The sequence below is a fragment of the Salvia hispanica genome, chromosome 4 (genome assembly GCF_023119035.1).
Source record: "Salvia hispanica cultivar TCC Black 2014 chromosome 4, UniMelb_Shisp_WGS_1.0, whole genome shotgun sequence".
Classification (NCBI taxonomy): Eukaryota; Viridiplantae; Streptophyta; class Magnoliopsida; order Lamiales; family Lamiaceae; genus Salvia; species Salvia hispanica.
This window is the reverse complement of record NC_062968.1, coordinates 15092335-15112953: the sequence shown is the minus strand read 5'-3', so window position 1 is coordinate 15112953 and position 20619 is coordinate 15092335. Positions and strand designations below refer to the sequence as shown.

Genomic DNA, 20619 nt, shown 5'->3' with positions numbered 1-20619 from the left:
ATATTAAGGGTAAAAACAAAATTTAAATGCAACACACACAATAAAAACCAAATACGGAATATGTCATTATAAGAAAACATCGAAGATCATTTTTACTTCGTTTTTAGTTCATTGTTAGACATTTAGTGTTAAATTGAACTAGACAATTTTAGATTCACTGCAAAAAACTTATCTTTAAGAGCACAAATATTGACGCAGTCACAAGCATTTGAAATTTTTTAAATATAATCATAATTTAGGATGCAAGAGAAAGCGTCCTAAGTTAAGAACAAATTATCTTATCTTTTTTTTAGGACGCTTTTATTTATGTACCTTAATTTTAGCTGAGACATCAACAATAGTGGTATTTTATTTGTTATTTTTATTTGTTTTTTACTTATATATGTTTAGTTAGTTATAAAACATTCTTAAACCTTCATGGATTTGAGTCTTTTGATAGTGTATGACGATGAAGTTGTAGTACTTAGATGCTAATCATTAATCTCTGTGAAGACTGATATGGGTACATACCTTTAGCTACGCTAAAATAACACTATCCACCTGCAATATTATGTTATTAATCAAAACTGTATCAAGTTAGAACTATCATAGGATTTTGGTTTGAAGCAAACACGAGATTGGATTATACTCCCTTTGTTCCAAAAAAAATATTTTTCTTTTTCTATTTTGGTTTGCTCCGTAAAAATAGGCTTTGGTTTGAAGCAAAACACAAGGTAGATATCTATTACACCATTATCATGTGTTGCAAACAAAACCCATACTAGTTAGATTGAATCTAATTCATATTTTAAGGGTGGGTTTATTTTTATCCGGAAAAGTATAATATGGTGTAAATCTATCATTTCAAAATGGATTCATAATTTTATATCTCTAATTCTTCTTAATGATATATTCTACATCCTCTCATCCAATGGGTGTCATACTTTTAATACTACTATAATAATTTAATGAGTACAATAAGGTAGTAAAATATACTATAGTCCATTTACCAAGAGGCAAGAGATGAGTTTCCCATGATTGCAACCTATTGTGTCATTATCCCATGAGTGCAACCTATTGTGACACTAAACGTATCAGGAATTTAGGATATCTAGTATGTACAAAAGTGTCACAGAATACATATAAAAGTGTCACACGAAATATTACATGGCAAATATGTCACAATAGATAAGCATACATATTGTGTCAATTTAAATTGTCACAATATATCACTTATCCATGCACAAGCTTTTATCCTTTTAAAATTAATAAAAATAAAATGAAATATTTAATGGCGAATATCAAATTGATAGTAATAACAAACAAATAGAATAATTTATACACCCTTCTTATTCCTTTCTCATAGTACATCAATGCCAATACACCATTACAGCATGTTTGTTTTTTATTCTTTTAAATGCAGAGATAATGAAATGAGATATAAATTCATGATTTAAATTTAAAGTGGGGAGCACATATTTTTATCTTGTTTGTTTTGACTAATACTTTCTTCGTCCACGATTAACTGATATCAATTTCTTTTTTTCGTCCATCAAATTAATTGACATTCTTACTTTTTACTTATTTTTGGTAATGGACCCAACCATATCACTAACTAACTAATTTATCATATACTCACTTTTTTATTATAAAACTAAAATATAAAAATAAGACTTAAATTCCACTAATTTTTTCAATTAATTTTCATTTATTTCTTAAAATCTCGTGTTAAGTCAAAATGGCTCAATTAATTAATCGTGGACAGAGGAAATAATATATATTTATCCTAGTCTTAATATTAGTTGAAGGATAAATTCAAATTGTCAAAAGCTACTATTATTAGTAGTCCACTAAATTGAGGGTACAAAGATTTTTTAACCAATGATGAAATGGGTTATTCCGACTGTTATATGATATGGTCGGATTGATCTTTCCGGAGGAAAAATGGGTTGTCCCAAAAGTTAAATGAGTAAAATATGCTCGGTTTTTAATTTATAACATACAAATGTGGTATTTCATCCATCCTAGCCTTTTTTTTTTTATTTTGGTCCGCATTTTAGTAAGAATTTCTTTTTCAATTTTTATTATAAATAGAAAAAATATACTTATATTTTTATTACTCCCTCCGTCCCACAAAAGATGTAACACTTGTGGGACGGCACGAGATTTTAGGAGGTTTTGTTTTGTGTGTTAAATGGAGAGAGAAAATATAATTTTTATATTCATGTGAGAGAGAACTTTTTTCAAAAAGGAAAATGTGACATTTTTTGTGGGACAAACTAAAAAAGAAAGTGTGACATCTTTTATGGGACGGAGGATGTACAAAACTAGGCGTAATTAAATATCAAATTAAAATTCATATCTCACTAATTTTTTATATTATTTTTCTTTATATTTTTTAAAACTCATGGAGAGTTATCTATGTACTCTTATTCAGAGCGGAGGGAGTATAAATTAATAAATAGTAGAATTTATCCATTGTATTTCAAAGCAAACACAATCTTAAAATAGTCGAGTATTGTCCCACTTAGTGTTATTAGTGAACTTTACGGCTCCTTTGTTGCGTACTTGCGTTAGAGAATCAAGACATTTAAAGTGTTAATAATTTAACTGATTTTATTGTCTTTACTATGTGGTTTGAGATTTGCATATACCAAAACAACGAGAGGGAAAAGTCATTAAAATAGAAACGAGATTTACAATTCAATACACACGTTAAGAAACGGGCATAGAAAAATTATGCAGGTATAAATTGTTCACTGAGGCAGATGAAATCCTATTCAATTAATTATGAATAGAATTAAACATATAAGAAAATAAATACTAGTAAATTTAAGCAAGAAGTGATTGAGTGGTTAAATTAATAGGAAGAAAATTGATCACTGAATTATTTTCTTCGAAACGAAGTTATGCCTGATGAATGAAAGTGTAATTTGATGGTTAATTGTACTTTCTTTAATCAAAGTTGTATAGATTATGATGTGGCTAAAGATAACGTAGTACAAACTTTTAACATTTTAACGTAATAAATAGATGATGTCATGTAAATATAACCTAATTGTAATTCTTTTAATTTGATTTAAACAATATTTTTCTTGAAAAGATAATACCGTTAATACTATTAATAAAGGGTATTTTCAATCCGCAATCAATTGTAAATTGATTCGAAGGACAGTCATGAAAATCTAGGCTGAAATAACTTTTTGAAAAATGTCATTTCCCATTTTCTTAGGAGTAGTTTTTAGTTCTTCTTTTCTACTGTTCCCGTAGTCCGTCCGCAGATAGGAGTCTCAGTTATTTTTACTATTGATAATAATAGGATATCGCATTCCACGAATTTTATTCCACTCATATTTCTATATTTAAAACTACTAATATACAAGTGAGACCAATATTCTATTAATTAATTTTTCCACTCACTTTTTAATATTTTTTAAAATCTATAACGAAAAGAAAATAAGACTCCTAATATGATTATACATGATATATAAGTGAGATCAATATTACTACTTATTTGCAAAATACACCATACAGAGGACTACTTATAAAATATTTGTTGATTTTACTTGACCTCACTTATATGCATTATACATGATTTTAAAAAATCATGTATATATAGCTCTTATTTTATCCTACATCAAATAGATTTCCACAATCTACTGCCATAACACAAAGATTTTAATCTGACTAATGTGGAGGTTGTGAATGAAAGAAGTGGTAGAACAAATATTTAAATAAAGTTATCTAAACTAGCTAGGTTGTCAACAATATTGATGCAAAGAACATAGACATGACAATATTCCACCACAAGGAATTGTTATTACACTTCCATATTGGTGTTAAATCAATGAGAAATACCATATGCAAAATATCAAACAACCTCTCACTCATAAAACTATACTAGTGTTTTTCTCATCAAATCTCACTACCATCAAGTGCTTTATGACCCTCACTTCTCATGTGAGGTGGGGCTACCTCCGGTTTTTCTATTTTTTCCATATTATTATGGGTGTATTTTCATTTTTTTACATTTTATTATTACTAATTTGCTACTCACCTTATAAATTTAGTCATAGTGCACCTACTCTTAGAGCATAGGACCAGAGTTAACCACGTCGACAAAATAAAATAAAATAAATCAAATAAAATATCAATTTGGGTTGAATGTGTGCGTATATATATCTGTAAATGTGAGTAAGATTTATGCAAAGACAAAACCTCAAAAACTTAAAATGGCTGCGAATCCCCCTTCCACCAAACCTTCCAGAGGTGGCTGGAAATCAGCCATTTTCATCATCTGTAACGATCTCTTTTCTTACTAATATAGTAATTAATTTGTATATATGATTCTATTTTTATTTTATTTTTTTGTAAATTAAATTTTGAATTTGATTTGATTTGAATTAATTAGTTGTGGAGGTGGCGGAGAGATTTGCCTACTACGGAGTTGCTGGAAACCTGTTCATGTACCTGACCAAGGTGCTCGGCCAGCCCACCGCCACCGCCGCCAAGAGCGTCAACACGTGGCAAGGCGTCGCCGCCATCTTCCCGGTGGTCGGCGGCTTCCTCGCCGACTCCTACGTCGGCCGATTCAAAACTATTCTCATCTCTTCCATCATCTATCTCATTGTACGCCTCTCTCTCTCTCTACATTAATTTATTTTCCCCAATTTTTATCACACACCAACCAATTCAATGTGTGTACGTTTCATTTCTCTTTTTCTCCGCAGCAATTTTTTTTTGAATCTTTCATCATTTCATTCAATTCTCATCAATCCAATTTTCACTTCAAAATAGAAATCCAAACAGACGTTAGCTGTTGCCTTGTTGGATCATTAATTGTATTGTATACGTATTTATAGGATTTTTCATAATACTACCAAGTACTATACGTAGAAGAATCCAATGGAACAGTAATTAATTACCACATACAAGTGGTGAATAATTAATTACATATATTCAAAATGTATTTGCCTCTTCACATGTGAAATCCTACCAATATTTTCTCTCACTATATGTACAATTATTTTTGTGTGAATTAATTAACTACTTATTTTATCATTAAATTTCAATTAAAATATGAAATTCGACAGGGCCTTATATTGCTGACGGTAGCGGTCTCTACGGTTCCACTCGAAGCGCGCCATACAGTTTTCTTCATTGCGCTCTACATTCTAACCGTAGGCGAAGGCGGTCACAAGCCCTGCGTGCAGACCTTCGCGGCCGACCAATTCGACGAGAGCATACCGGAGGAGAAGGCGGCGAAGAGCTCCTTCTTCAACTGGTGGTACGTGGGGATCGTCTCCGGCGCCACCGCCGCGGTGCTGGTGGTGATCTACGTGGAGGATCACGTGGGCTGGAGCTTAGGGTTCGGGATGCTGGCGGCGGCTGTGGCGGCCGCGCTCGTCGTCTTCCTGGCGGGGAGCGGGAGCTACAGCCGCGAGGCTCCGGTGGGGAGCCCGTTCACGAGGGTGGCGCAGGTGGTGGTCGCCGCCGTGAGGAAGCGGCGGATGCCGGAGGGTGAGGCGCGCGGCGTGTGCGTCGAAGATGACGATTACGGTGGCGTCAGCATGGAGGGTGGTGGTTCCGGTGCGGGGACTCTAGCACCCACCAGTCACTTCAGGTTATCATAAATCTACTTTATTTTCCTTAATTTTTTTTTGTGTTACCAATTAGCAAGATAGTATCACTGTTTGTGAATGATTAGGTTTTTCACCTTAAGGCTTAATGTTGGCAAATTGAGATATGGTTGTTGTTGAAGGTCCACTTTATGACTAACACCAATGTCCATATTCATTTTTCTTTTCTTTTTTAATTATATGAGTGCATGGATTTTGAAAATAGATAATCCTCTAGTTATGAGAATTTTGAAGGGGTGAAAGTGAGTCATTTCTAACAGGTCTGTGTTGGATGCAGGTTTGTAGACAAAGCAGCGGTGATCGATGCGAGGGACGCATCGAGTGAGAAGCGGGACCCGTGGCGGCTGAGCTCAGTGAAGCAAGTTGAAGAAGCGAAGCTGATCTTCCAACTGATCCCGATCTGGCTGAGCTGCCTAATGTTCGGGGTTGTGATCGCGCAGCTCGGGACCTACTTCACCAAGCAAACCTCCACCCTCAACCGCTCCATCACTCGAACCTTCACAATCCCCCCGGCGTCCTTCCAGGTCATCACTGGCCTAACCATCCTCCTCTCCGTCCTCCTCTACGAGCGGGCCCTGGTCCCCATCTCCCGCGCCATCACGGGCCGCCCCTCGGGGATCACCATCCTGCAGCGCATCGGGACCGGCCTGCTCCTCTCCATCCTGACCATGGTGGTGGCCGCGCTCGTGGAGTCCAGGAGGCTGCGCGTCGCGGCACAGCACGGCCTCCTGGACAATCCGCGGGCGGCGGTCCCGTTGTCGGCGTGGTGGGTGGTGCCGCAGTACGTGATGTGCGGGCTGGCGGACGTGTTTGCGGTGGTGGGGCTGCAGGAGCTCTTCTACGACCAGATGCCGGTGGGGATGAGGAGCGTGGGGGCCGCGGCGTACATCACGGTGACCGGGGTGGGGAGCTTCCTGAGCACTGGGGTGATAGCGGCGGTGCAGAGAGTTAGCGCGGCGGCGGGAGGAGAGGGGTGGTTGGGGGATAATATTAATAGGGCGAAGCTGCAGAATTTTTATTGGGTGTTGGGGTGTGTGAGTGCGCTTAATTTCTGTGTTTATATTTGCGTGGCTAATAGGTTTGTGTATAAGAGGAGTCAGCCTGCAGCTTGATTGTGTGTTTAAACTTTAAACTTTAAAGGGACTTAAATAATGTCTCACTCTATATTCTTCTCAATTCTTAAGCCTGCATCGAACAGTTTGGTTCACAAAAGTGTATCTCAAGATTAAATATGTAGTGAGTTTGGTTCATAAAATTGAATTTCACAACTCAATAATCATGGGATAATGTGATAATTAATTATAGTCAACCCTTCAACTAAAATAATCTCACAACTTAGTCGTAGATTATATTTTAGCTAACAAACCGAACACCACCTTTTATTATTACCTATACTTTTTAATTTTAATTTTTATATGTTTTGTTAAATTTTGTACTCCCTTTGATTTATAATAAAGTCCATTTTTGTCATTTTAGTCTGTCTCATATAATAAGAGTTTATTTTCACTTTTGCTGTAAATGATAAGCTGTTCTTAAATTCTACTCCTTTTAACTTATTTTTGACTCACATTTTGTTACGAGTATATAAATTGAGACTCATACTATCAACTTTTTCGACTCACTTGTTTTTTACATTTATTAAAACTCATTCTTAGTCAAAATAATACTCATGTTCTGGGACGGAAGAAGTACTTATTATCAAAATTATTTGTAATTTTTTTTAAAGATATTTAATGTTAACTTTTATCATATAAACATTAATTACTTAAAATTGAAAAATTATTATAAATATTTTTCTAAAAAAATCTATTTTTCCACATGAATATTTCTCCTTTTGTCCGGATTGATTGTCTCACTTTGACTCGACATATAAATTAACAAATAAAAGAAAAACTAGTGAAAAATGTCAGTGACAAACACAACATTTATGCTTTAATCACAAACTTCACCATCTCTCACTCGCGATGAACCGACTTAAAGAAAATAAATATACCATAAATATCTATTCAGAATATATGTCAATCGTATATCATTTAATTCAACATTAATTATGTCCCTCGTACAACCTAGTTGAGCTTACTAGTTGTGGGTCATAAAATTTTTTATTGCTGGGCTTGCTTGTGCTATTATGTTTATTGATTATATAGTCCTACGAAGCCCAAATATCCAATCCAGATTTCCTAAGTTTCAGAACAATTTGTGACTTTTGAAACACCTTACAATTTGAGATTAAAATTACGTAGCAGGCTAGCAAGTAGTCGAATTATAGAAATTAGCAAACTAGCAACTTGTGGCATACTATAAAATTATGTTTCTTACGCAAATATAGTAAGTTTGTGGCAGACTATAAAATTATGTTTCTTATGCAAATAGTTAATTTATTAACATAAGAATGAATAGCTAGTATCTAAAAAATCTTATTGTTATGATTACAAGTAATATATAGATAATTAACAAAAAAAAAAGAAATAATTCAACCGTTAATTTATTATTATTATAATTATAATTATAATAGTAATAATAATTATTATTATTATTATTTTCAAATTCAAAATTTTGGTTCCATCATCGTACCGATTTTAGTTTTCACTTTTTACACTTAATTTGTAAATGTTACTTTTAGATCATAAGGGGTAGTGATAAATGTACATAAATGTACGTACAAACTTTTTTTTAACATTTTACATTGAACATTATTTGATTTAAAATAAATTTCATATTAATCATTTTGCAACATTTTGAAAAAAAATCAAAATTTTAACTATAATATTTTTAAATTTATGAAAAAAATATTTTTATACAAAATATTATATTGTATAATTAATTCGAATCAAGCTTGAATATTGAAATCATGTTATGAGTTGACATAAAATTTCTAAATCACTTCTTTCTTGTTGCTACATTTAATACAATAAACAACAGGGGAGTGTTATATTGCTAACTCATAACTTAATTGCTAACTACAACTAAATAATAGCCATTAGATATTCAAATCAAGAGTTTAGATCATTAATCCCTAAATGCCAATACGATCAACGAAAAACGTCAATAAGGTCATAGGATTAATTCCAAAAAATATCAATAGGAGTACTAATATCAATTAACTACATGTTTAGTTATAACTAACTTTTAAAAGAAATCCCAAAACTTTAAATTCATATAACATATATCAAATTAAAGATAATTTCATAAGGATTCCAACGATATCCTACATGCATATGTTCCGACGTCAAAATTTGAAAAAAAATTTGAAATTTTTTTATTTTTTCGTACAAGCAGAAATGTCAACATACTATATAAAATATGTCAATATAATACATGTAGAATGTCAATATAAGCAATGGGTTAACATTCTTAAATCATTGTGTTGATATTTTCGGAACACAATATTGACATTTTTATCCAAAATCCTAATTTGGAGTTTTTTTTTATCTTTATCGATTTAATTAATAAAAACGAAAATTACACATGGCAAAATGTAGACCACACATTTTCTAGAATCCTATGGCCTTAAATTAGTTGTAGTTAGCAATTAAATGATGAGTTAGCATTTGATCACTCCCCGTAAACAACAAAACTAATTTTTACTAAACTCAATTAAATTTAAAAATATAAAAATATTATATACATGTACTACAATTTATGTACATTTATCTTTTCGTAAAAGGGGAATATAACAATCCAAAAATAAAAAAATTGTATAAGAACCCAAATACCCAATATAACCTATTCAAATTATGAAAATAAAATCCGTAAAATCAAATAAGATCAAATATAAAATATAAAGATCCAAAATTTTTAAAAGTTTGTATAAGAATCCAATATAAAAATATAGGAAATCATGAACAAGATAAATAAATACCATGTTAACAATCGTTTAATTAAATTCAAGTTGAAGGAATAATCTCTTACAAATATAAATCACTATCCGCAATCTTTTGTAGTTTAGAGTGGAAGTATATTACGATATCGATACAGATAACTAATGACCCTAAAATAGAAACAAATCCTGATTCTGTGATTCACCTAAAAAAACGCATCAGATTCTGAAATTTCAAAAATCCAAGTATCTCATTTCATATTTTTTAAATCTTGTTTCTTTACAATCGTACAATATTCCATCTTTATCAAAATATTTGCACATCGATCTAGGTCTTAATTAATCTCAGTAAATTCTATTTTAAGGCAACCCATTAAACAACTTTATATCAAGACCGACACGAACAAAGGGTATAAAAAAAGCATCCCAAATATTTCCAAAAGTCGTACCATTAATAATTATTTTTACCAAAACTAAAGATATAAAATAATAAAATAGATATTGAAACGAACATGACTAAGATCGTACGAATAAAAAAAAAAATACATATATGTGAATGAAAAGTCAAAAATAATTGTGAAGATCGCAAATATATTGGCATCATGTTACCATAATAATGTAAAGGTCAAGAGACATACACTATTGTAGCCCTAGACTTGTCAAAGGGCCAAATAGATCAATTAATTTATTCCAATTCAAGATCCTCTGCATTATTTTAAAAAATCAAATCCACGCAAAAGCGAGGGGGAAAATTACTAAAGAAAGTTCATTGCTTCTTCTGCAATTCAAAAATCAACTTAGAAAAATCATCAAGATTCTGAATCATATCTCATTGTTTCTTCTTTTCTCTCTCTTCCTAATTCATATATATTGCATATCAGTCATTCCTCTCCACATCACAATTGCATTATTCTTCTCCAATTCTCCTCATATCAAAAGCTCATCAAATTCTCCAATTTCAATTAGTAGAAATTAACAATGAACGGATTAGAAGGAGAAACACAATTCCATGTGCTAGCCGTTGATGATAGCATCATTGATCGAAAATTGATAGAGAGGCTTCTCAAAACTTCTTCTTATCAAGGTTAGTTAATTTCTAGTAGTAACAATTTTCTATATCTTAATTTATTTTTTATAATTAAATTCATATGCTAATATACATTTTTATTTATCATATATATAAACAGTTACTGCGGTGGAATCCGGAGTGAAGGCTCTTGAATTCCTCGGATTGCTTGACGACGAAGAAGATGACGAATTTTCAAATTCAAACTGCCAAAGAGTTGAAGTGAATCTGATCATCACAGATTACAGCATGCCTGCAGTAACCGGCTACGATCTCCTTAGAAAAATCAAGGTATTTTTAAGTTTTAAGTAACATTACTTTTTTTTAGAAAACCCTAATTATTCAATTATGTAACGATATTAATTATGAATTGATTAATTGCAGAAATCGACGTCGTTGAGAGACATCCCGGTTGTGATTATGTCGTCGGAAAATGTGCCGTCAAGAATCAACAGCTGCTTAGAACATGGAGCAGAGGAATTCTTCTTGAAACCGGTTCGACAATCGGATGTGAACAAGCTGAGGCCACATTTGATGAAAGGGAAAAAAGAAATCCAAAATATTAACAAGAGGAAGCCAGTTGAAGAATGCCTCTCCCCTGATCGGACAAGAACAAGACTGAATCATGACTTGGAATGATTTTTTTCTGAATTTTTAGTATCAAAATTTTGAGTATGAGTTAATTGATTTTGTCCTAGCTAGAAACTAATACAAATACTTTTACTCATGTAAATATATCTCGAAAAGATAAATTAAATTTATCTTTACTTTTTATGCTTTGCCAATTTTCTTTTTCTAGACTTTATTTGTTGTAATTTAATTAAGGCAACAATATATTTTAATGTGATTCAATGAATTTTGCTTTTGGCAAAACCCTTTGAAATAAAATTATATGGCAACATAAAATTCGAGAATCCTGTTTATATGGTTCAGTGGATTTTCATTATGCGAAAACTATTTAAAATAAAAATTAATTGGAAACACCCGATTTGAAAATCATGTCAACAGTTTTAGCCTATTAATTGAAAATAACATAGAATCTCCAAAAAAAAAGAGAAAAAATTGTTTAAGCATAAAAATTATTATTATACGGCACTTTAATTCCGACAGATAAAATTTGACGACAGGCAGGCATGTACTAAAAACTATGAGAAAATAGAAATTGTGTTATAAATAAAGTGAAGCAAATCTCCAACCCAATCTCAATTACTATAATTTATTGATATGGTGAGGATTTGACGATTTGTTTTAATTGATTTGAAGAATCAAGATCAACTACTTTACAATGACTTCTCCTCAACTTGTGGGTCGGTGAGCCAACTTGTTGTCACAATTTTTAAATTCTTCTCTTAATCAGCCATTTTTCTAATTAATGGTTTCAGGGCTGTCATTACTTGTTAATCAACATACCATTGAATGTAATCTCTAATTGCCTAAAATTATGATTATTTTTATTATCCAGGAAAAAAAAATACGCTATATGACTGTGCAATATTCGAGTCTTATTGTGTTATCTATTTTAATTTGACATCGTTCTTGTCAACGTCTAATATTAAAGGCATGAAATCAAATTAAATCATGTTATGCATAATTTAAAGTACATGACGATGCAAGATATATTTTATTTATTAAAGTCAAATTCAAATATGATGGGTTTATAGTTTAAGTTCCTCCATTGTTGACTAGTTAGCATTTGATAAATTAAATATAATTTGAATTTAGGTACTAAACTTTGTTAGGGGTAGTAGTATAAAAGGCCACTAAATCATGTGGTTATTTATATATGGTATAAATTGTAATGAATGATAATCACTATATATCAAAATGAGTATTAACCATTTATGTAAATTTGTCTAAACTTCAAACGAGATTTCCATAGTGAAATTGTAAAAGTTACCTTTGTGTGTAGCGGAAATAGAAATTATGGATTTTGATTAATAAAGAAGAGAAACATGGGTCTGCGTTGACTTCATAGAAATTATGAATTTGGAATAAAAAATTTGACACCCCATATCCACCCTGGCGGCGTGGCACCATGCCCGCAACGGATGGCGAGCAATGCCAACGACTCCCCACCAGCCTAGTCACTAGTTCCTCCAACGTCTGCTGTGGATGCTCCTAGCAAGTCTGCGAAAAGTCTTTAATATAATCATGAATGCTTGTTGGTTATATTTGTAAAAAACACTCAAAAATGCAAAAATAACTATAATGATATCATGACATAGTATAATAATAATTGTATAGTGATCACAAATATTACTCCTTCCGTCCGCTATTAGGAGTCCCATTTATGGGCGGCACATGTTTTAAGAAATGGTAAGAAAAGTGGGTGCAAAAAAATTAGTGGAATAGAGGTCTCACTTGTATATATTAATTTTAAATGAAATGTGAGTGGAATGAGTTAGTGGACTCCTATTCGCGGACGGACTAAAATAGAAAAACGAGACTCCTATTCGCGGACGGAGGGAGTAATAATTTTGTCAAAAACACTCAAAAATGCAAACATAACTAAAATGATATCATGACATAGTATAGATGTAGAGTGATCACAAATATAAATTATTTTGTACAGATATTGCAAAGATAAAATTCCCATTAGTACTTAATTTATTTTTTTGATACGAAAGAAAAGGCTCAAACCGCTTAGAGATCGGTGAGCAAAGGAACCAAAGTTCAGTTTCAACAAACTAGTTCAAGAAAACAAGCAACAAAAAAACCTCTACTAGACAACCTGCAACCAAAAATAACATGATAAACTGTTTCAGGTTCCTCCCCACAAAATACACAAAGCTCATCCTCAACTCCGGGGAATCGGAATCTGAAAAGTCTCTCCTTTGTATTTAGTCTGCCATGTAGGACAAACCAAACGAGGAGTTGTGCACGCGGCGGAGCCACATTCTTCCATGCGAGTTTCCCATGACAAAAGCGGTTGCTTCCTTGTCCTACAATGCGACAGACCTACTGGTAAAAATTAGAAACAGAGAAGAGCCAGACTTGTCAAAAGCCCATAGTCTGACATCCCTCGCACTCTCACTCATGGAGTCATGATCCACAGCTAGGTAGAGATCTTTCACCAAATCCTCCTCCCATACAAATAGTCTTCTTCTCCATTTAAGCTTCCACACCCATCTATTTTCTTCCCATTTACCCATGCTCTCAATCAAGTTGTATTGTTGGGTAGAAATCACGAAAAGTCTAGGGAAGAGTCACTTTAGAGTAGCATTTTCAGTCCATTTATCAAGCTAGAATCTTGTGCTCGCTCCATTGCCCACTTTTATTTTTATTCCTTTCTCTGCCACTTCTTGCACTTCTTTGCTGAATTGCGAAAAGTTCAGAATTTGACACCACGTGCTTGATGAATTTTTGTTCTCCATCTTTTGGAACTCCCCAATGTATCTAGTGTTATGTATAGAACTCACAACTTTCTTCCATAGAGGGCATTGGTTTACTGCAAATTTCCACCACCATTTAAATAACAGCGCTGCATTCCTTATGTGAATGTCTCCAACTCCTAGCCATCCTTAATCAACAGGCTTCTGAATTAAATCCCAGACAATCAAGTTTCCTCCCTTCGAGCCATTCTCTTTATAGTACTACTAGTTTAATCTAATTAATTAGGCACAGCTCATGTTATACTAACCAATGCACGCTGGTTTCTACTTTTCCTGTTTGTGCATGCAAAAATTTTGTTAGACGAATTAATACTAAAGTGAAGTACTTATTGGGCAAACTTTGAGGTCATGCAAATAGATAGACAAATCAACAGCTCATATAAAAGGAGGAGATGATTTTCCATTAAGCTAGGTTATCTGTGATCAAGTATATAGTTAAATTAGGAGATGAAAAGGACTAATATATGTAATACAGCACTAAGCACACCCCACTTATATATTCTAAAAATGTAGAATCTCAACCAGAGGTGTGCACCTGCACTACCTCACCCCACCCCAACCTTGTTAATAAAACAACTCAAAACACGTCGCACAATTAAAAATGGCACTCCATAATATATATTCATGAATCATACCAGGAAGAATACAATACAGGGATACATGAAACAGCACAACATAAAAATAATGTGTCTCACCTCACTATAATTTGTTGCGTCATCATTGCCACCAGTCTGATCAGACACATTAGCTTGGATCCATTGCCAATTAGCTTAGTCAGTGCAACAGCTACAATCATATTGACCTTCAGGCTTCAATAACAACCTCCTAACTAGCAACTAAATAGGCTCTCCCCTGTGGAGCTGTTTGAAATATACTTAAATCATACAAATAACTGAGCCAAATAAAACACCATGTTCTGGATGCCCTTCCAAACAAGGATCTATAGATCCTAATAACACTCACTTTCAAATAAATTCATAAACCACATTGCCTTTTCTCAGAGTGAAATGGAGAAACGTACCAAGTCATTTTTATTATTTCTTTTAAGGAAAATTAAATTGATGGAAGAAGAGTAGTTTTAACATATACAAGTACTTGGTGCAAGTCAAAATTTGGTCTATGTTCTGAATTCAAAGGAATGCCTATTACAAGTAATAAAAAGAAAGAAAGAAAAGAAAAGGAAAAAAAACAGTAGCAAACTGGGATTTACAAAAGAAACTACTCCTAACACACATTTCTGCAGACCAAGCTAAAAAAATTAATGAAATCGCATTATTTTGGAGGTGATGTTATGTAGATCAGAAAGAGTTTTTATCTTTTTATCCTGAGGCCCATTACATATAGTTGTAAGAACACGAGAGAGTTCAGACTTTTATCCTGAGGCCCGTTGCTGTCCAATTTTCCTCATTCTTTTTGCAACTAAGAATTAAGCAAGAGCTACATTGCTACAACATGTTGAAACCAGGTAACTTCTACAATCTCAATATACTATGGCACTGTAGGAATTATTGCAACTCAATGTATAATTTTCAGGATTTTGTTCTGTTCTGATGCATCTCGTTTAAGTAGAAGGCTTATATAGTTATACTATACAACATAGTATAATAGTATATGTTGCTACTAGCAGGTTATTTACACTGAGATTGAAACAATTTACACAGTAAAAGGATATAAGTAAATCAAATTAAGATGATGCAAGGGAGAGGGCAAGCACATCATTATTTTGGCAGAAAAGAAGTCCCACATCGTAAAAACACTAAAACAATGATGCAACAAACGTTATAAATATGGAAATTCACAATAAATGAAATCACGCAGCTGCGCGTTGAACACATAGCGAACTATTCTTTCGCCTTTTACTAAAGAATACCGTGTGTTCATCGCAATTCAAGCAGTATACTCCTTTTTTGGGAGGGTATTTTCTTTATTGAAAAGTACCCCACAATGCAAGTTTAATGTTTATGCAATCTGCCATGTTTAATTGTATGATTGATATTTTTTGTAGGCCTGCTTAACCGGTTCTCTGGTTCTTGGTTATCCGGTACCGGAATTGGAATCGGCTGGGTAATTGAGGAACCGGAAAAACCGGTTCCGGTTCTGGTTCTTATGCTTTCGAAAATTTCGGTTCCGGTTCTACCTGGAACCGACCGGTTCTTACCCGGAATCGAATAATATATATCAATTTTAGAGATTATAAAATTTAAATATAAATTAAAATATTAAACTAAGGATATTTCATTTGTTTTATTATTCTTAAAATATTTTTGATTATCCTATTAGCAAAAGTGATTACTGCCTTTGCAAAACGAAAGTACTATTACTTTTTGTGATCAATCTTCAATCTTTCGCACCATTTGTTGATTCGCTCCTATTATGATAACTCAAAAATAATTGATTTTTTTTAAAAATAACTCATAATTAATTAAGATTTTTTTATTAAAATAATCAAGTTTAAAGTGAATGATTAAATGTATTAATATATCGATTTTTTTCTAAAATCAAAATAGAGTAATTAAGATTTTGGTCTTTTGAATATTATTGCCTTATTAGAATATTGGTTGTATACTCGTATTTTGTTGTGCATAGATTTTAATTTTTAGTGTTAGATTTTTTAGTAATTTATTAAATTATTGTTTTAGGTATTTAAATATTGGTTGATGCATATTGTTATCTTGTTGATTTGCATTTTTTTATGTTTATTTGAACTTTTAGGTATTAACTATTTTAGGTATTTATTGAATTATAGTTTTTAGGTATTGGAATATTGGATGATGAATATTGTTATTTTATTGATTTGTATTTATTTGAATTTTTCGGTATTAATTGTTATATTTCTATATGTTGAATTATTTAAAAAAAATTAAAATTGAAACTACAAATCGGTTCCGGTTCGGAACCGGAACCGACCGGTTCTTACCCGACCGATTCGGAACCGGAACCGGCCGGATCCGATTTCGGTTCCGGTTCCCAAATTTATGAAAATTTGTAACCGGGTACCCGGTCAACCGGACCGGATAGAACCGGAACCGGCCGAATAAGCAGGCCTAATTTTTTGTCTTTAATTGATAAATGTATTTGTTGGTTTATTAATTATTATTATTCATATAGTTCAGGACAAACAATGTCATGATATATCAAGTTTTTAAAATTCTTTTGAGTATATTACAGAAACAGGGCATGTACTATGGTGAGGGTGAAGATTCAATCTTGGGTAGTGGTAAGATAGATGAGGGTGAAGATTGAAGAATCAATCTTGGGTAGTGGTCTGATACAACACACAGAAAAACAAAGCAAGCTATTAAGAAAGAAAATAAAACGTCCCACATCGACATATTAGTAGGAGGTGTATGCAAATTGCAGATATATAAAGAAATAGAAGCTCCATACTTACCTGGACGGGGTGAATGGGCGATCCATAAGGCCCATGGCCTAGGTCGGCGATCTCCATTGCACTTAGGAGGGGCGCCCGCCTAAGGTCGGCTTTAGTGGTCGAGCCTACGTCATAATTTGTGTTGCGTTCGCGCGGCCCCTGCCCAATTCTAGTTCAAATGTTTGTACTCGGGAGGGGCGCTTGCCTAAAGTCAGCCTTGTTGCCCTATCTTACCAAGGTGAACTACGATAATTGGAGCATATAAATGTGAGCATTGTTTGGTGGGCAAGATGTGAAGGAGTTAGTTGTAATCTAATACTATGTTGAATGTTTGGATGATTTGTATTTTGTGTCTGACTATAAACTGTATTAGCATTCGATTAGTATATTAAGGAAATTAGATTTGATCATGCCATACATTATACATATATTAAGTAGTATGCAACTGCAATGATCTAATGTGGTGGTGAGTAAGTATGGCGAGGGTGAAGATTCGATATTGGGTACCGGTAAGGTAGAATAATGTGATGAGGTTAAATTCCGTAGATTTGGTAGGGTATTGTCTCCCCTCATCTGATAAAGAGGGCGAATGATAGGTTGATTAATGCAACATGTTTTAGTCACTTGTGGATATATTTGCATGTGTAGATGCATGAATTGGTGGAGCTTAATTCACGATGAGCACAAGAGGAAGCAGTTGGAGTAGAGAAGATTGACTGATGAGGATGATCAATTGGTAACAGATGCCCATACCACCAAGTTGGCCAATCTGTGAACACACGCTTAACTTAGCAAAATGAGTTCCAGTTGCGGATTGAATGGGTAGACTTCTTGGATAAAGCCGCTTTTTACTCATGTGTGTGCATCTATTTGCTACTAATGGAAGTATTTAAGAGCAGAATGTGCCCCAAACAAGCAATCGACAATCTAGTTCTTAATTTTAAAATAGAGGGTTTAACACTTTACATCACACCTCAACTTGTACATGAATATATGCAGTATAAAAATATAAAATTACTTAATGAGTATTTGTCAAAAAAATAACTACTCTACAATATTGTCATGTCATCATAGTAACACATCAATTTTTTCTCTTAAAAGGATTGGTCTTACTATTTTATTTTAGTTTTTACAATTTTTCAGAACGGTTGTTTCTCTTCGTTATTTTACTTTTTTTTGCTAGTTAGACTATTCTCATATTCGGTAGAAGGAGTAGCACATTTTATGACTCCATCCGTTCTATAATAATAGAGTCATTTTGCCATTTTGGTACGTTCCATAGTGATAGAGTCATTTTTCCGTTTAGTAAAAATCAACACATTTTTCCACACCTACTTTACTCTCTCTTATTTTTTTCTCTCTTCATCTCTCTACCTTTTTTTTCATTTTCCACTTTATTCTCCCTTTATTTAACTCCTAACACAATTTTTCTTAATCTTCGTGCCGAAAAGAAACGTCTTCATTACTATAGAACGAAGGGAGTACTAAATTAACACAACAAATAATACTATAAGCAAGACCTCCATTATTTGATTTGTGGCTTGATTTGTTGTTATCGCCCGCTTCTCGGTATTGTTGTAGTTTAGTAAATTATGACATTAAGGTTCGAGTTTCCTATTTTTATAATTTCTCTTTATTTATCACTATAAAATAAATCAAAACATAATTTCGCGGGTATTCAATGAAGTTTGGCACCAGAACTTTAAGTTCACCATAAACACAATTTGAATATAAGTATAAGTAAGAATTAAGAAACAATTGACTTTTAGAGATGATATAATATAGTAAATGATATGCTTGGAAGTTGGGTAATTTTGCAACTTGAATTGACTTTGATGCTATTGAAACTTAATTCGAAATTCACTATTGTTGTTGTTAGAAAAACTCATACGACAAACTAGTAAAATAATGAACGTACGAGGGAATAGTAAAATGGAAAATCAGTAAACAAACTAACGGTTAGTATGACTAAGGAAAAATCATGTTTCTACAAGTTAAATACCAAACTTTTGTTTGCAATATGTCTTTCACTATAAGTTATTGAATTCTATCTAGGTAGTGAAACTTATTTTTTCAACAATACAGTAATTGAGAAGTCATAAGTTATGGCTACCAACCATCATTCTACACCTAGACTTTTTACTTAAATAATACTCCATCCGTCCCAAGATAAGTGACCTACTTCTTTTGGGCACAGGATTTAAGGAATGGTATTTAAATAAGTTAAAGTGGAGAGAGTAAAGTATGAGAGAGGGAAAAGTAGAGGAAAGAAGAGAGAATAAAGTAGGTGGAGAATAAAGTAAGAGAGATGACTTTTTGCTAAAAATGGAAATATGTCACTTATAGTGGGACACCCCAAAAAGGAATACAGGTCACTTATCTTGGGACGGAGGGAGTAATTGTACATGTATGGCTAATATTTATGCGCGCGATATAATCAACAAATTATAAAATACATGCCATTAACAATAATCTTTCATTCTAATGTGTCAGAGAGTATTATTGTTAGAGCTATTGATACAAAAACAACTCATAAAACATGCTTTCTAGTATACCAGTCGAACATATTTCACATTATTTGTGAGGTTTGAAGTCACTTCCTTTTAGTAAATTAAGATTAATATCTACTAATCTTTTAACAGCATTTAGATTTACAAGTTACAATTTAAAATGTCACAAATCGGAGCACTCAAACAAATAAGAAGAAGAAGCATCGTTTTCATTACCTATTAGCTTCGGTATACGACACAACCATTATATTCAAGTCTTCCAAATCCTCTAAACTTTTGAAGATACCAAGATAAATTACGCCATGTTGTGCTCTCAATCGGCTTAATATCACCAAACGTAAGCCAACTTTTTTTTAACATGTAGAAACGTTTCAAATTCACTATGCAGTGACAAACTTGACAGAGTTTCGAGAAGAGAAAACAATTCTACTTGATTAGTTAAGCGATGAATTATGCATATATATGATGAGAGATGTAAAAAAGATTGAGAGATACATTGTGTTCAAATGTGTCTCTAACACTCAAACACCGCTTAAGCAGGGAACATGGAAATGCCTAGTCATCAAGGCTAGACGATGATGGTTACGACAACCAAAAATCAAAGGCCTCGGCCATTTGGACCAAATGTTGGCCTACATTTTCAACATGTCCGACGATTGTTAAATTAAATTAAACACCCCTACTTTTTTAGCAAATTTCAAAGAATATGCAAGACTAAAGCCACTTCAGTCGAAATTTGTGATGATTATTGACCTTAATTCATATGAATAGATGACAAAAATTGTCAAAAACGGATCTAATAAAGGAAAAGGTTATCAAAATCTGGACGCGTAAAATGTCCTT

The 20619-nt window shown here is 33.0% G+C and overlaps 2 protein-coding genes, 1 long non-coding RNA gene, 1 other non-coding gene and 1 pseudogene across 5 annotated transcripts; all 5 read left to right on the top strand.

Annotated features, from left to right (window-relative positions):
* Window positions 1–4172: 4172 nt before the first annotated feature.
* LOC125219150 (protein NRT1/ PTR FAMILY 5.4) lies at window positions 4173–6794 on the top strand. 2 transcript variants are annotated; one of them, XM_048121038.1, is made up of 5 exons: window positions 4173–4278; window positions 4391–4608; window positions 5073–5602; window positions 5896–6301; window positions 6344–6794. In XM_048121038.1, exons 1-5 carry the CDS (start codon window positions 4212–4214, stop codon window positions 6728–6730), a joined length of 1608 nt encoding a protein of 535 aa, XP_047976995.1. In that variant the 5' UTR covers window positions 4173–4211; the 3' UTR covers window positions 6731–6794. The 2 variants fall into 2 exon arrangements, with proteins under 2 accessions (XP_047976995.1, XP_047976994.1); XM_048121037.1 differs by having other exon boundaries at window positions 4174–4278; window positions 5896–6794.
* Window positions 6795–10262: 3468 nt separating this feature from the next.
* Window positions 10263–11276, top strand: LOC125223822 (two-component response regulator ORR9-like). Its single transcript, XM_048127117.1, has 3 exons — window positions 10263–10522; window positions 10626–10795; window positions 10889–11276. Exons 1-3 carry the CDS (start codon window positions 10417–10419, stop codon window positions 11141–11143), a joined length of 531 nt encoding a protein of 176 aa, XP_047983074.1. The 5' UTR covers window positions 10263–10416; the 3' UTR covers window positions 11144–11276.
* Window positions 11277–15711: 4435 nt separating this feature from the next.
* On the top strand, window positions 15712–15832 carry LOC125185716. Its single transcript, XR_007170223.1, has one exon. It is a non-coding gene; the product is annotated as a U5 spliceosomal RNA (small nuclear RNA).
* A 1447-nt stretch (window positions 15833–17279) lies between these two features.
* On the top strand, window positions 17280–17424 carry LOC125185790 (annotated as a pseudogene).
* LOC125217653 lies at window positions 17307–18236 on the top strand. The gene is made up of 2 exons (XR_007175782.1): window positions 17307–17504; window positions 17915–18236. It is a non-coding gene; the product is annotated as an uncharacterized LOC125217653 (long non-coding RNA).
* Window positions 18237–20619: the final 2383 nt, after the last annotated feature.